The sequence below is a fragment of the Vigna angularis genome, chromosome 2 (assembly GCF_016808095.1).
Source record: "Vigna angularis cultivar LongXiaoDou No.4 chromosome 2, ASM1680809v1, whole genome shotgun sequence".
In the NCBI taxonomy this organism is placed as follows: domain Eukaryota; kingdom Viridiplantae; phylum Streptophyta; class Magnoliopsida; order Fabales; family Fabaceae; genus Vigna; species Vigna angularis.
In genome coordinates, this window is record NC_068971.1 from 37,929,456 (window position 1) to 37,941,828 (window position 12,373).

General features: G+C 33.5%; 1 protein-coding gene across 1 annotated transcript; it reads right to left on the reverse strand.

Annotated features, from left to right (window-relative positions):
* Positions 1-823: 823 nt before the first annotated feature.
* On the reverse strand, positions 824-10,069 carry LOC108321227 (TMV resistance protein N). The gene is made up of 8 exons (XM_017552920.2): positions 9,461-10,069; positions 5,432-6,524; positions 5,055-5,357; positions 3,979-5,004; positions 2,187-3,895; positions 1,836-1,928; positions 1,675-1,754; positions 824-1,108 (listed from the first exon to the last, which is right to left on the reverse strand). The coding sequence occupies exons 1-5, from the start codon at positions 9,928-9,930 to the stop codon at positions 2,324-2,326; spliced, it is 4,464 nt and encodes a 1,487-aa protein (XP_017408409.1). The 5' UTR covers positions 9,931-10,069; the 3' UTR covers positions 824-1,108; positions 1,675-1,754; positions 1,836-1,928; positions 2,187-2,323.
* Between the last annotated feature and the right edge of the window lie 2,304 nt (positions 10,070-12,373).

Genomic DNA, 12,373 nt, shown 5'->3' on the forward strand with positions numbered 1-12,373 from the left:
TTAATAAATTGTGTTATTCTAATGAATGCATTAATGTGAATCATTGAATTATATGTTAACAGTGGACTGAAATTGTCTAACTTATTAAAATCGAAAGACTAAATATAAAATTAAAATTGTGAGGGAGCAAAATCATAGATATACCAAATCATCGGCTGAAGTGAAGGATTTGCTTTAAGTTTTTCTTATGATCTTTTTCTGAATTAAACCAAACAGTTTTATTTGGTATTAAGCTACTTTATTCTTATAGGCAATCTATAATTTTTTGTAACAATTTCATAATTCATTTGTTTATTTTATTACTAACTTTAATTATCATTATTTAGTTTGTGAGAAATTGAGGGGCATTTTTTCCTCACCTCCATAAGCAAGATTAAAAGTTATTTTTACTCTTATCTTTTCCTTCACCATCTTCATAAACCTCATCTCCATCTTGGTAAACCAGATCTCTATCTTCCATACTATTTCCACAACTCATCGCGTTGCATCCCCGTTCTCCATCTCATTTCAGGTTTTTCTCATTTTTTCCCTCATAAATCGTGGCAGGGTTATCGTGAGAATTCACGACGCCTGAGCATGCGACCGATGCTTTGCCACCAACATTCCTTCACTAATGTCAATTTTTTTTTTATATTTCGAGATGCACTTATTATTTTGGATTTTCGATTACACAATTTAATAAATATTTTATTTTCAATATTTTCAATAGTGCAATCCAGAATATAAAATAAATAAAAAAATCATTTTGCATAGAATTTGAATGCATAATAAAAATATAAATTTTGTATTTCTAATTTTACATTTTGAATTGAATATGTGGAAATTGAAAATTTGTATTTTGAATTATTTATTTCGAAATACAGTTTTTATATACCAAAACATTTCTAGATTGCGTATAGAAGATGGTAAAAGTGGAATTTTAAAATGTATGGAGATGGAGGTGTCACTCCAAATTTAGAAATATTGTCTACACTGCATGTATTTCTTCCTGGACCTCTATAGAAAAATGGAGAAGCCAAATCTATCCTCATCTTCTCTCTTCCTCCACCACCGCACCTTCATATTTTCTTCCACCTCCACCTCCACCTCTCCACCCCATCTCTTCTTCCTGCAATTCCACACCTAGTTCATTTTAACTTTAAAAGATACATTTCAAACTATATAATTCGAAATGCATTTTTTATTTTGCATTCTGATCCAAAATATAAAAAAATAAATTTCAAATTGTATAATTTAAAATACAGCTTTTGTTCCAAATTATATAATACAAAATATAATATTTCAAAACATTTTTGAATTCTATAGTTTGGAATTAAAAAAGAAGATAAAATTAGAATTTTAAAATATATGGAAATGCAGGAAGAAATTATGAAGGCGCAGGAAGATACGCTCTAATGAACACAAGTTACGTATAGTGACAACTTCTATAAAAATAATTTTTAAAATAACCACTTTATTTTTTATAAAATGATATTTGAATTATCTATTTTGACAATATTTTAAAATAAGTTCTTCAAAAATTTTAGAATAGAATTTTAAAAATAAGATTTCCAAAACAAAAACACATGAAATGCCTTCTCTAAAATAAGCTTTTTTGAGCAGTTAGTAATAATAGAGATACAAGAAGAAAAAACCTTATCTAGGTCAGCTTCGAACCTAAGGAAGCATACTTACTTTGAAGCACAATCGATATAGGTGATGTTTTGGTCCGCAAGGCTCATACTCGTAAGAGGTCATTGATGCCATACTTAGACCTATAAATAGTTCCAAACATCATCCGTGAGTTAGTGAATCTTAAGAAATAGATTTTATTATTTTTTTCATGCGACACTTACACAATGCTCATGTGCTATCCACCTCCTCTAAAATGGGTGAGTGTGTCACCCATCTTTCTCTCTGATGCAATTTGCGCCTTCAGCTTCTCCAGCCTAATCATTCATGAGACATCACTCTTGGATTTTAAAAATATCTGAACATGAAAAATACTATAAACCTTAAATATTCATAAACATATGAATGTATCAAGTTTATTAATTGCCCCATTTTCTAATTCAATACTCGAGTAAGCTTAACAAAACGATTATACCATTTCATCATTGACCCACAGATAGGTAGAGTTCCCAGCTAAGATATACTCACCTACGTTGGTTGATTAAACGAAAAAGACAAACAATAGATCCACTCACATAAGCATTTGTATCCAGAGCTTTGTCTAGTACTTTGCAGTTCTGCTTCAGCATCAATCCACATTGCATCTTCTCCATCAAGTTCACACACCGATTTGGAATTCATCCCAAGAATAAGGTGAAAAAGCAAGAAGGAACTAGAGGCAAGGAAGTTGAACTTGCAGGGCATCAGCCACCAATGCCAGTTGAAGCTGCTGAGGTGGATGGGCCAGAAAGCAATAGACCTCATGCTGCTCAGTTCCCAGCTTTGATAACATGTCTGCACATGCATTATCTTGTCTAAGAGAATGGATCAAGTCCAAGGACCAATTTCTTTGCATGAGGGAACGTATGTCAGCAAGCAAGCCACCATAGGCACAATCCTCAATATTGGCCTCCTTAATGAGATTTATTGCTTCTAATGAATCAGTTTCAACCAGCACGGTTCGGTAACCCAAATCCCAAGCTGCGATCAAACCCTGACAAATGGCATAAAGCTCAGCTTTCACATTCGTTGCAAGGCCAAGAGATCCATAAAACCCACCAAGCCACTTTCCCTCTACGTCACGAAAGAGACCCCCATAACCAGCATTTCCAGGATTGCCATTACAACAGCCATCAACGTTCAGCCTGACAAAAAGTTTTAGACGTGAGTTCTGTGAGACAGAATTCACAGCAGAAGTACCCTCTTCCCCTTTCAGATGCAAAAGAATTGAATATTCTTTTACTAGAGACTGAATCATTGAATACAACCCATCATTATCTGTTGGAGAATTTCGCTTGAAGATGGACCTATTTCTATCCTTCCAAAGTAGCCAGATCGTGATGGTAAACCTCAAACAGTCAGCATAATAGTCCCTGTCGGGAAACCAGAGCTTCAGAAGGAACCTGTGCATCCAGTCATGAAGAGATGTTGAAAAAAACTCATCACACACCTCAGGAGGAACCATTTGAACCCATATTGCAGTAGCTCTGGTACAGTCTCGTAAAACATGGATGACAGTTCCTTCCAAGCAGCAGAATGAGCACCTTTCATTAGCAGGCAAGCGATCACAGAGGATGGCCAAGAGGAAAGTCTTGCAGTGTTGGGGAACCATGAGACAGGATATCCATCTCCAGGATGAAAAGTGTGGAGATAAGCGGCAGTCCCTTGGATTTTCAACACATTGATTGGTGGAATTAGTGTTCCATTCAGACAGTTTTGTGCGCCAGTTTTCAGCATCTTCCTTACTTAATATGTGCCGTCCACATTTCTTTATCACTAATTTGCTCTTGAGACTAGAACAATAAAATATTAGTTGAAACTTGTCATGAACATAAAACGAGCGAGCCCTATGAACCGGAATATATAAAATCAACAGGTGAGGATATTTATGATTATGCATTCCAGAGATGAATCCCTGCTCCGTCTTGTGACACAGCTGCTGCAAAATATTTTTGAAACTAGGAACCTTTGAAATCCAACCAATGCGATATTCCTGTGAAGGTGAAGACTCCACATCTTCTACAACTAGGGAAACCAAAATTCCCCACCATTCACTTCTATGATACCGGTGACGAAGTTGAGCTAAGTCCATCGGTATTGACACAGTAGAGTCGGCCCAGATGTAGTTTTCTTTCAAGTATTCTATGTCTTGGACCTGGTTGAGATGTTTTTGATAGAAAAAAAATGATGGAATTTCGTTTCCTGGACTTACCAATAAGGTTCTAAAGTTACTGGCATCTTGCAACTGTTACAAGGAAATCAACATGTTAAAAATTTAACAAGAGATGAGACTGTATTATAAAGAGAAAGATGAATTGACTGACAGACCTTATCAAAGGCAAATGATGCCAAATGACCCCATATCTGTTGCGGATCTGATAAAGGTTTCATTGAACCACAATCACTTGCATTTACATAATGTACTTCTGGTGGCAGCTTAGGAAATGACTCCAGCCTCGGGCAGCACTTCAATAATAGTCTTTCTAGCTTCAAAAGTTCAGAGATGCTACCAGGAAAGCATACAAAATTGTTTCCACTTAGATCTAACGTTACCAATGATGATAAGCAGCCAAGATCTTCAGGAATTGATCCATCATGGAGATTGCAATAACTCAAGTCCAGTTTCCTCAATGAGGATAGACCAGAAAAAGAAGGCAAGATCAATCTCTTTGGTGTTGGATGACTATTAAACCTGAGAATGTTCTCAAAAGGGAGAAGAAGTGAGCTCCATGAGTTTGATGCTAAGTCTTTGCACCCACGAAGTAAAAGCAGTCTGAGATTTTTTAGAAGAACAATGGATGAAGGCAATTCCCTAATAGCAGTTTCGCTTGCATTTAAAAATTCCAAAGCCTCATTTTCATTCAAATTATCAGGTAGTTTAGAAATTTTTGAACAACCAGAGATATTGAGCCTTTTGAGAGATTTCAAATTAGAAATGGTATTTGGAAGGCAAACAATATTTTTGCAACCCTTTAAAAGCAAGTTAGTAAGACCTGTCAAGTGACCAACAGACACGGGTAGTTCAGCTATGGAAGTCTCCTCTAAAGCAAGCTCGGATAGACTTTTCATACTTTCTCCAAACTCAGGAAGCTTTCTAACTGCGGAGCAGCCTGAAAGAACTAGACGTTTTAAAGAATCTAATAACAGTTTTCTAGGAAGGATTTTGAGATTTTTGCAATCTTCAAATGTCAGGTACGAAAGCTTTTTAAGAAGTCCAAGAGATGCATGAACCTCAACTAGGTTTACACAGCCTTCAAGATCCAATTTTTCAAGATTTGGAATTCCAGTGAAATCTGGAGTTCTGTGTACGTTTGTGCAATTTCTCAAATTGACGATCTTCAAATTTTCCAGAAACTGGAAATAAATAAATATATATTAGCTCATAAAATAAATTACAAAAGAACCAGATATTGAATGGAAATGTTACCTTTGTTCCCCCCCCAAAGGTGCTTTATTTTGCTTTGACACATATGAAGCTCAACAAGTTCATCGAGTTGGGCTCCAACAGGCAGGGATTCAAGAGGATATTCCTTCCATATAAGAACTTTTAATCTACTGGGAAGACATTTGAGACCAAGCGGAAGTTGCAATTTATTCAATATCATGAGCATTCTAAGATTACTCATCTTTGAAAAAGCGTCCGGATTCCAACATGCTTCATAAGGCTCAGGCAAATTTAAAACTATAGCTTGAATGGATTCGGTTCCCTGATAAAACATGACATAAGATTAACACAAGGAGTAATGAGAAACAATTTGTAAACTTGCAAAAAAGAACTTACATTATTATTTCTCAATACTTGATCAACGTCCTTGAGTGTCCACAGCCTACTCCTCTTGCTGGCATCATTAGGAGATTCTTGGAAAACAATATTCCTACCCATTTCCTGAAGCAAATCGTGCATCCCCAAATGCAATCCATCACAAGTTACTAATGATTTTTCAATTAGAACTTCTATACCAATCAGTGGATTGAAATCACAATTTTCCAATATTCGTGTTACATCATCTTTGGTGTTTCCTTTGAAAAAACAAGCAATATCTAGAAATATAGCCTTCTCGTTATCTCGTAATCCATCATAACTTATTCTTAGAGTCTTGCAAATATCATTTTGTGCATCCTTCCTTAACATTTTCAAAGCGTCTTCCCATACGGAAGCACTTCTTCCACAGAGAAATGAACCCAACACTTTGAGTGCCAAAGGAACACCTCCAGCATATTGAACCACAGATCTAGACAACTCTAAGTAAGCTTCTTCAGGCTTTTCTCCTCTAAACGCTTTTTGGCAAAAAAGTTGAAGGGATTCATAATTATTCAAGACCTGAACATCATAGTTCTCACACACATGAAGTGATTTAAGTTGATGCTTATCTCTAGTTGTTATAATTACTCTACTCCCTTGACCAAACCATTCTGGCTTCCCAGCTAAATTCTCTACTTGGATATCAGAACTTAAATCATCGAGGACAAGAAGAACTTTCTTATTGAATAAAAGATTCCGTATTGTCTCCTTTCCTTGGTCTAAACTTTCAATTCTCATGCTTCTTATTTTTAAATGGGAAAGCAATTTTCTTTGTAAGCAAAGCAGACCATCTCTTTCACTAGAAACCTCTCTAACATTCTCAAGAAAGCAAGAAATATCATATTGGTCATGGATTTTATTATAGACAAACCTGGCTAATGTTGTCTTTCCAATACCACCCATGCCCCAAATGCTCATAAAGCGAACTTCCTGTGAATCCGTTCTTAAAAATGCATAAATGCTGTTTATCCTAGAATCAATTCCAACCAGTTCATCATCATAGGATGGCAATTTAGTTTGTAACTTTTCCCACACATCTGCAACAATTTCTTCAATGAGTTCTGTTTCACGCCTGCATAAGAAATTATTAGGGTTTAATACAAGGAAATTGACATGAATTATAACTAAGTAAAAGAACTAAATGATTATGAGGATTTATTTTGATTAATGTTTTGATTCTTAGAAATCCAAGTATCAGTTGAAACAAATTAAATTATATGAATAAGTCATATCCATTAATGGTAAATCTCCCCAATTTATTCCCTCTAAAAATTCCAATGTAGATTTAGGACTATGCCTTTTTTGTATTTTCATGAAGAAAAAAATGTTGATTGTGCTTTCATTAAATTTAAAAAACAAGGAAATATCCCCTAAAGGATTTAGTGCCACTATTTTATTTTTTAGGTTAGGATGTAGCTTACTCATAGTGATGTTTTTTTAAAAAATTATTACTTTATCTTTATTAGCTGCATAGAGTGATCAAAGATGACTTATCTACATAAAGCTACATCTAATACGTTCCTCCTCCACTTGTCTTATCTTGATATCCTCCCTCAACTACTCTTGTTTCTTTCCTCTTCCTAATCATGTTTGCTTAGGAAGATCTAGTGGTGATTACAAAAGTGGTGTTTATCAGAAACTTAAAATAGTTTTTCCATTTGATAATATTGGGCGGTCCTATTGTTGCTGCATAAGAAAAAATTTTAGCAATAGGTGAAATAGGATCCATTAAGAGGACATGTGATCTAACATTACAATACTACTGATCATTTAATCTTTGTAAAAGCTGCATAGCATAGTCACGTATTTGTGTCATAGGAGCAGGTAGGTCAGGTATAAAATTCTCAAGCTCATCCCATATGACTCAATTTCGTAAAGAATTCTGTAATAGTGAGATTTCCATGTTCTAAAGATGACGCTTCCATTTGCAAATATGAAGTTCTTAAGAGATTTCCTTTAAAAAAAATCTTGATTTCAAATCATTCCACATCTCCACTTTATCTGTATGTTTTGTCTTATGGAGGGAGAAACCGAATGATGAAGAAAAGAAAAAAGGAACAAAAAGGCCAAGAACAGAAAAGAAACCCAAAAATAACAAATCAGATATGTGTAGCATAGCTCTTCAAAAGAAGAGATTTCATACCATCTTAGATTTACTCCTACAAGATAGTATTTTAACATTTCATGAAAGGAAGACTGTCCAAAGAAGAAAAGAGAAAAAGAAGCGAATGCATGGACAGAGAGAAAACTGAGAAAAGGATTTAATTGAATCGCATCTAGTGTTACAAAAGGTGAAACGAAAAACAGGCGAGACGAAAAGAACAAAACTAAAAAACAAACACAGAAAAGAAAAAAACACTGAAAAACAACATCAGAAGTGCATCAGATGAAACATAAGACGCAAGAACAGGACCGCTTAACGATGAAACAAAAGATACAGAGGGTTTAATAATTCATAAGTGAAGTCATATATTTTATGCTTGACAATAACTAACCAGTATGATCAATGTTCCCTAACACACATTTGGATTGATGACTCCTTTAATATGGGAACGAATAACAATGAGCGACCAGGTGTGCTTTTACCATTTGACTATAATGCATTATAATAAAATATATTGAAATAATTGAAATTGTAGGAATACTTTTATTATGCTGGTGCAGTAAAAATGTTATCACCTTCATAGAAAAATAAATATACATAAAAAAATTTAACGTCTAAATTAAAATTGATTTTATAAAGAAAACGAAGCTATGTTGAGAAATCAGTTTGCCTTTGTTTACTATGAAAAATCATAATGTTTGAACAATCTGCTCGAGGAAGATCAATTTCCTAATATGACTTAAAACAAATAAATATGAATCCTTAGACAAAATCCCTCAAACATGTTTAATCGAGAACAAACATGACTTCACTTAGTTAGATAGAATAAAATATTCTCTCAAATATCCTATCATTTATAACTCTTCATTTAGTTATTCACAATATTAATTTTTCATTTATTATAGAATATTAACATTTATCTGGATTAGCATAATTACAGAGTCTTGATTGTAAATTACTACTTGTATTTCAACAATTCATGATTATTGCAAATTATCACATCTAATACTATTTTCTATCTCACTAAAACATAAACAAAACTATACTTAAGTAACACGACTTTTTCATGAAGTCACAATGCAAGCACAACTTACAAAATTTCAAAGTTAGGTAAGTCATGGTAGTCTAAAAGATTTCGCTAAATTTGACTTGGAGTCGTGCCAACATCAATTTAGTAAATTTGTTACATCTCTCCCTTTCTCTTTCTAGGATATTCATAGGTAATTATCTGAAATCTTATGTTTATTTAAATTAACTAGAACCCTTATGTCAAGAAGACTTTCAATACAGGAATGAGCTAGGCACATATCGATTCTAATATTTGTTATAGGACTATTGAGAGGGTGTTTACATACACAACAACAATGAGACTTAAGTGTAACCTACGTAAGAAATTGATAGGTTTCTAACTTTGAAAATTTAAGACAATAAATTTATGAGTCTTTTACCTCATATATCTTGTTCAACTTTTTTATTTTTATTTAATATAGAATTAAATTCACACTTAATTCCTAATAAAAAAGAATAACAGTAAAATAATCGAACATTTCCAATAAGTTAAATCTGCTTATGTTATTCATGTTTTGAATTAGTTATTCGAGTTGAGTGAGCTCATATCAAAAACCTAAGTTATTTTAACATATTGAAAAAGGTCAATTTATTTTATCTTTCTTATTATCTTATAAAAAGTTTATCCACATATCACCTAAATCGTCCATTGATAATAGGCTCTGCTTTCTAAAAATATAAATTACTGGTTTAGTTATTTTAATTTTGAGTTTCATACTGAAGATATGTAATGCATTTTATTAAACGTAAAATTGTAAAGAGGTAATACACAAAATTAAACTGGACTTTGTCCTTTAATTAATCGTTAAGTCATGTCTTAGTAAAACTAAACTTACGTATCCTTAGAGGTCCAGCCAGACAAAGCCGCGACGTCCTTCAACGCTTGTCTCCACATCCGAACCTCATCGCTCCCAAACCTCTCTCCATGCTTCGCAAAAGCTTCGGCGAAAGTTCCTCGTTGATGCCTTACGTCTGCGGGATCCACGTTGTAGAAGATCGGCAGAACGTTGCGACCGAAATTTGCTCGCGATTCCAGTATCCTGAGGAGCTCGTCCAAGCACCACCGCGAAGAGGCGTAGTGCGGCGAGAGAACCACCACGGAACACAGAGACTCGTCGATCGCCTTCAGAAGCGCCTCCGAGATGACTTCTCCTCTCTCCAGCTCTTCGTCGTCTTTGAAAACGGCAAAGCCGCGTCCCCTGAACGCAGCGTAGAGGTGGTCCGTAAAACCGTTGCGTGTGTCTTCTCCTCTGAAGCTCAGAAACACGTGGAATTTCCACGACGGAGCTTCACGCACCGATGCCATTGCAATGGAAATTGGAATCACTCTTTCGTTTGCATCTTCATACTGTCTCTATCTGTGCTCTCTTCATCGCACTCTCACTAGAGCTCTTAGTTTCATAAGCGTTGATATTTATTGAAGTAGTTAAACATCCGACTAGTCAATTACAAGTCACACTTTACAGGCATTTTCTTCCTGCACCACGTTATTCCTAAGTCCACCCCCATACCCACACAAAATGATTTAGATACCCTCCTTCATTACAACACGCATGTTTGCTACACCTCCCTGGTCCACTGCAGAAAAAAAAAGTGAGAAAATTTGTTCCGATAAAAGGTTTGTTCCTAAAAGTTTTTGTAACACATTTGATATATTTTTAAAAGCTTATTTCAGAAAATTCGTTCCATGTTCTAGAAAGCTGTTTAGATTTTTTGTTACAAAATGTATTTAATGCATCCTAGAAAACATATTCTGAACAACCTTTTCCACAAAAATGAAATGATCATTTTAAAAATGACTAGTATGGACGAAAAGGCCCAATTTATATGCTTCAAACATTTTTCTGTTTTGTTCAATCCCAATTTAGAAACTGGATTGCTTGAATTTTTATTCAATATACGTATTTGGTAACACTAAAGAGCTGTATTTCACTCCTTTATAAGCTTATCTTAAAATATAACTTATTTAAAGAAGCTATAACTATTTAAGCTACTTTTTAATTTTTAATTTATAATTTATTTAACTATTACTATTATTATTATTATTGTTATTATTATTATTATTACTATTATTTGCATTTTATTATATATTATTAATTTTTTAATTTATTATTACTTATTTTAGTTTTATAAAAATATTAATTATTATACCATTTTTAATATTTATTGAATTACATTTTAATTTTGTATATGAGTTAAATTAATAAATTAACATTACAAATTAAAATAACTAATAGTTAATTACAAAATAATATATTAAACAATATAAAATCAATTTTAAAAAAATCAATTTTATTATTCTAAACGTTTTTCCTAGTGTTACGTAATTTTTTGTTTGTGTATATACTACAATAATCATAACTCATTATATATATAATTACATTTTAATTAATAAGTCATAATAATTCATTCAAAATTTAACATATGACTACTTGAAAATTAATTTATACATTAAGAGTATTCAACAAGTCTTCCAAAAGATACATATCTCTTGTTAAAGACTAAAATATGATCCAATCTAAAATGTGGATTTACAAGCAAATCTATGAATCGTAAAATCAGATAAGTTTATTACAATTATCATGTTGTATATCTACACATGTCACGATGTATAAAAACTCTTCAATATGCTTCTCACTTACCTGATATTTTACTCAACTTAACTTAAATCATTGATAAAGAAAAGACATATTTACTACAACATATGGGTTAATACTTAATATTCAATCAAACAATAATTAACATATCATAACAAATATATGACTACACAAATTCACGTAGTTATCTTCAATATTGACAATCATTTTCCTATAAGAAACATATTTCATCAATATCAATAAACATTGTTATACAATATAACTCATTCAACTAAAATCAATAATGATTGTATACATTAGTTAATATTCAATTTTAATTTGTGTAAATATCCATACTTAGGGAGTTTAAGAGACCATAAGAAGAAAATATTTTATTTTTTTACTTGAGTGAAAATATGTTCTCTTGAGTGAAAATTAAACAAAAATTAAGTTGTTTTGTGGTGATATTTTCACTTAAATGAAATATTCTTCGCTTGATAAAAAAATAAGACGGAAATCAAGGTTAATTTAAGAATTTTTGCTTGAGCGAAAATTCTTTAACTTAAACATAGACAAAGTAAGGTGAAAAATTCACCCACTTCACGGGATGCCTATACATAACCCACTATCATCGGTAGGGTCCCCTAACACTCTTCCCCCATTTCGGGCATCAACCTCCACCCCTCCACAGTGCAAAACAATCGCGATCCTATGCATGACCTTATCACTATCTACACTACCTGAGTTGTCAATCGAGCTGCCATCTTGTTCGATTTTCTCTAATTGAGGAATACATAGAGCTCGGAGACGAAGGCCGCGAGTCATCGCCAACAAACCTCTTGTCGCCCCTTTTCGATGACTCCTTAGACGAAGATAGTTGGACAATCGACATTTTATTACCTGAAATGAAGGAATAATCGTGCGATATATAGAGTGAGTAGGAGAAAATAGTGAAAATGATGGGAAAAGCCTACCCCTGTTTATAGAAAAATAAGCCATAAATGTTAAGGGCCACTCACCGTTAGATCTAGCAACATTTGACGGTCCATATTGCATGCCTCTGTAACTTCTCCAAGGCGCGAAACACGAAGCGGTGTGCACTTCTTCTCACCAACGGTCATTTCCAACCACATTTTGAAAGTAGTAGAATATGAGCAAACTGTGCGAGCCAAG

Excerpts from the sequence above, each read along its gene's own strand:
- LOC108321227 (XM_017552920.2), bottom strand. The coding sequence starts at position 9,930 with ATGGCATCGGTGCGTGAAGCTCCGTCGTGGAAATTCCACGTGTTTCTG. Across the intron at positions 6,525-9,460 it reads GGCTGGACCTCTAAGGATAC|GCGTGAAACAGAACTCATTG; the intron begins GTAAGTTTAGTT and ends TTTCTTATGCAG. Across the intron at positions 3,896-3,978 it reads CATCATTTGCCTTTGATAAG|TTGCAAGATGCCAGTAACTT; the intron begins GTCTGTCAGTCA and ends TCCTTGTAACAG.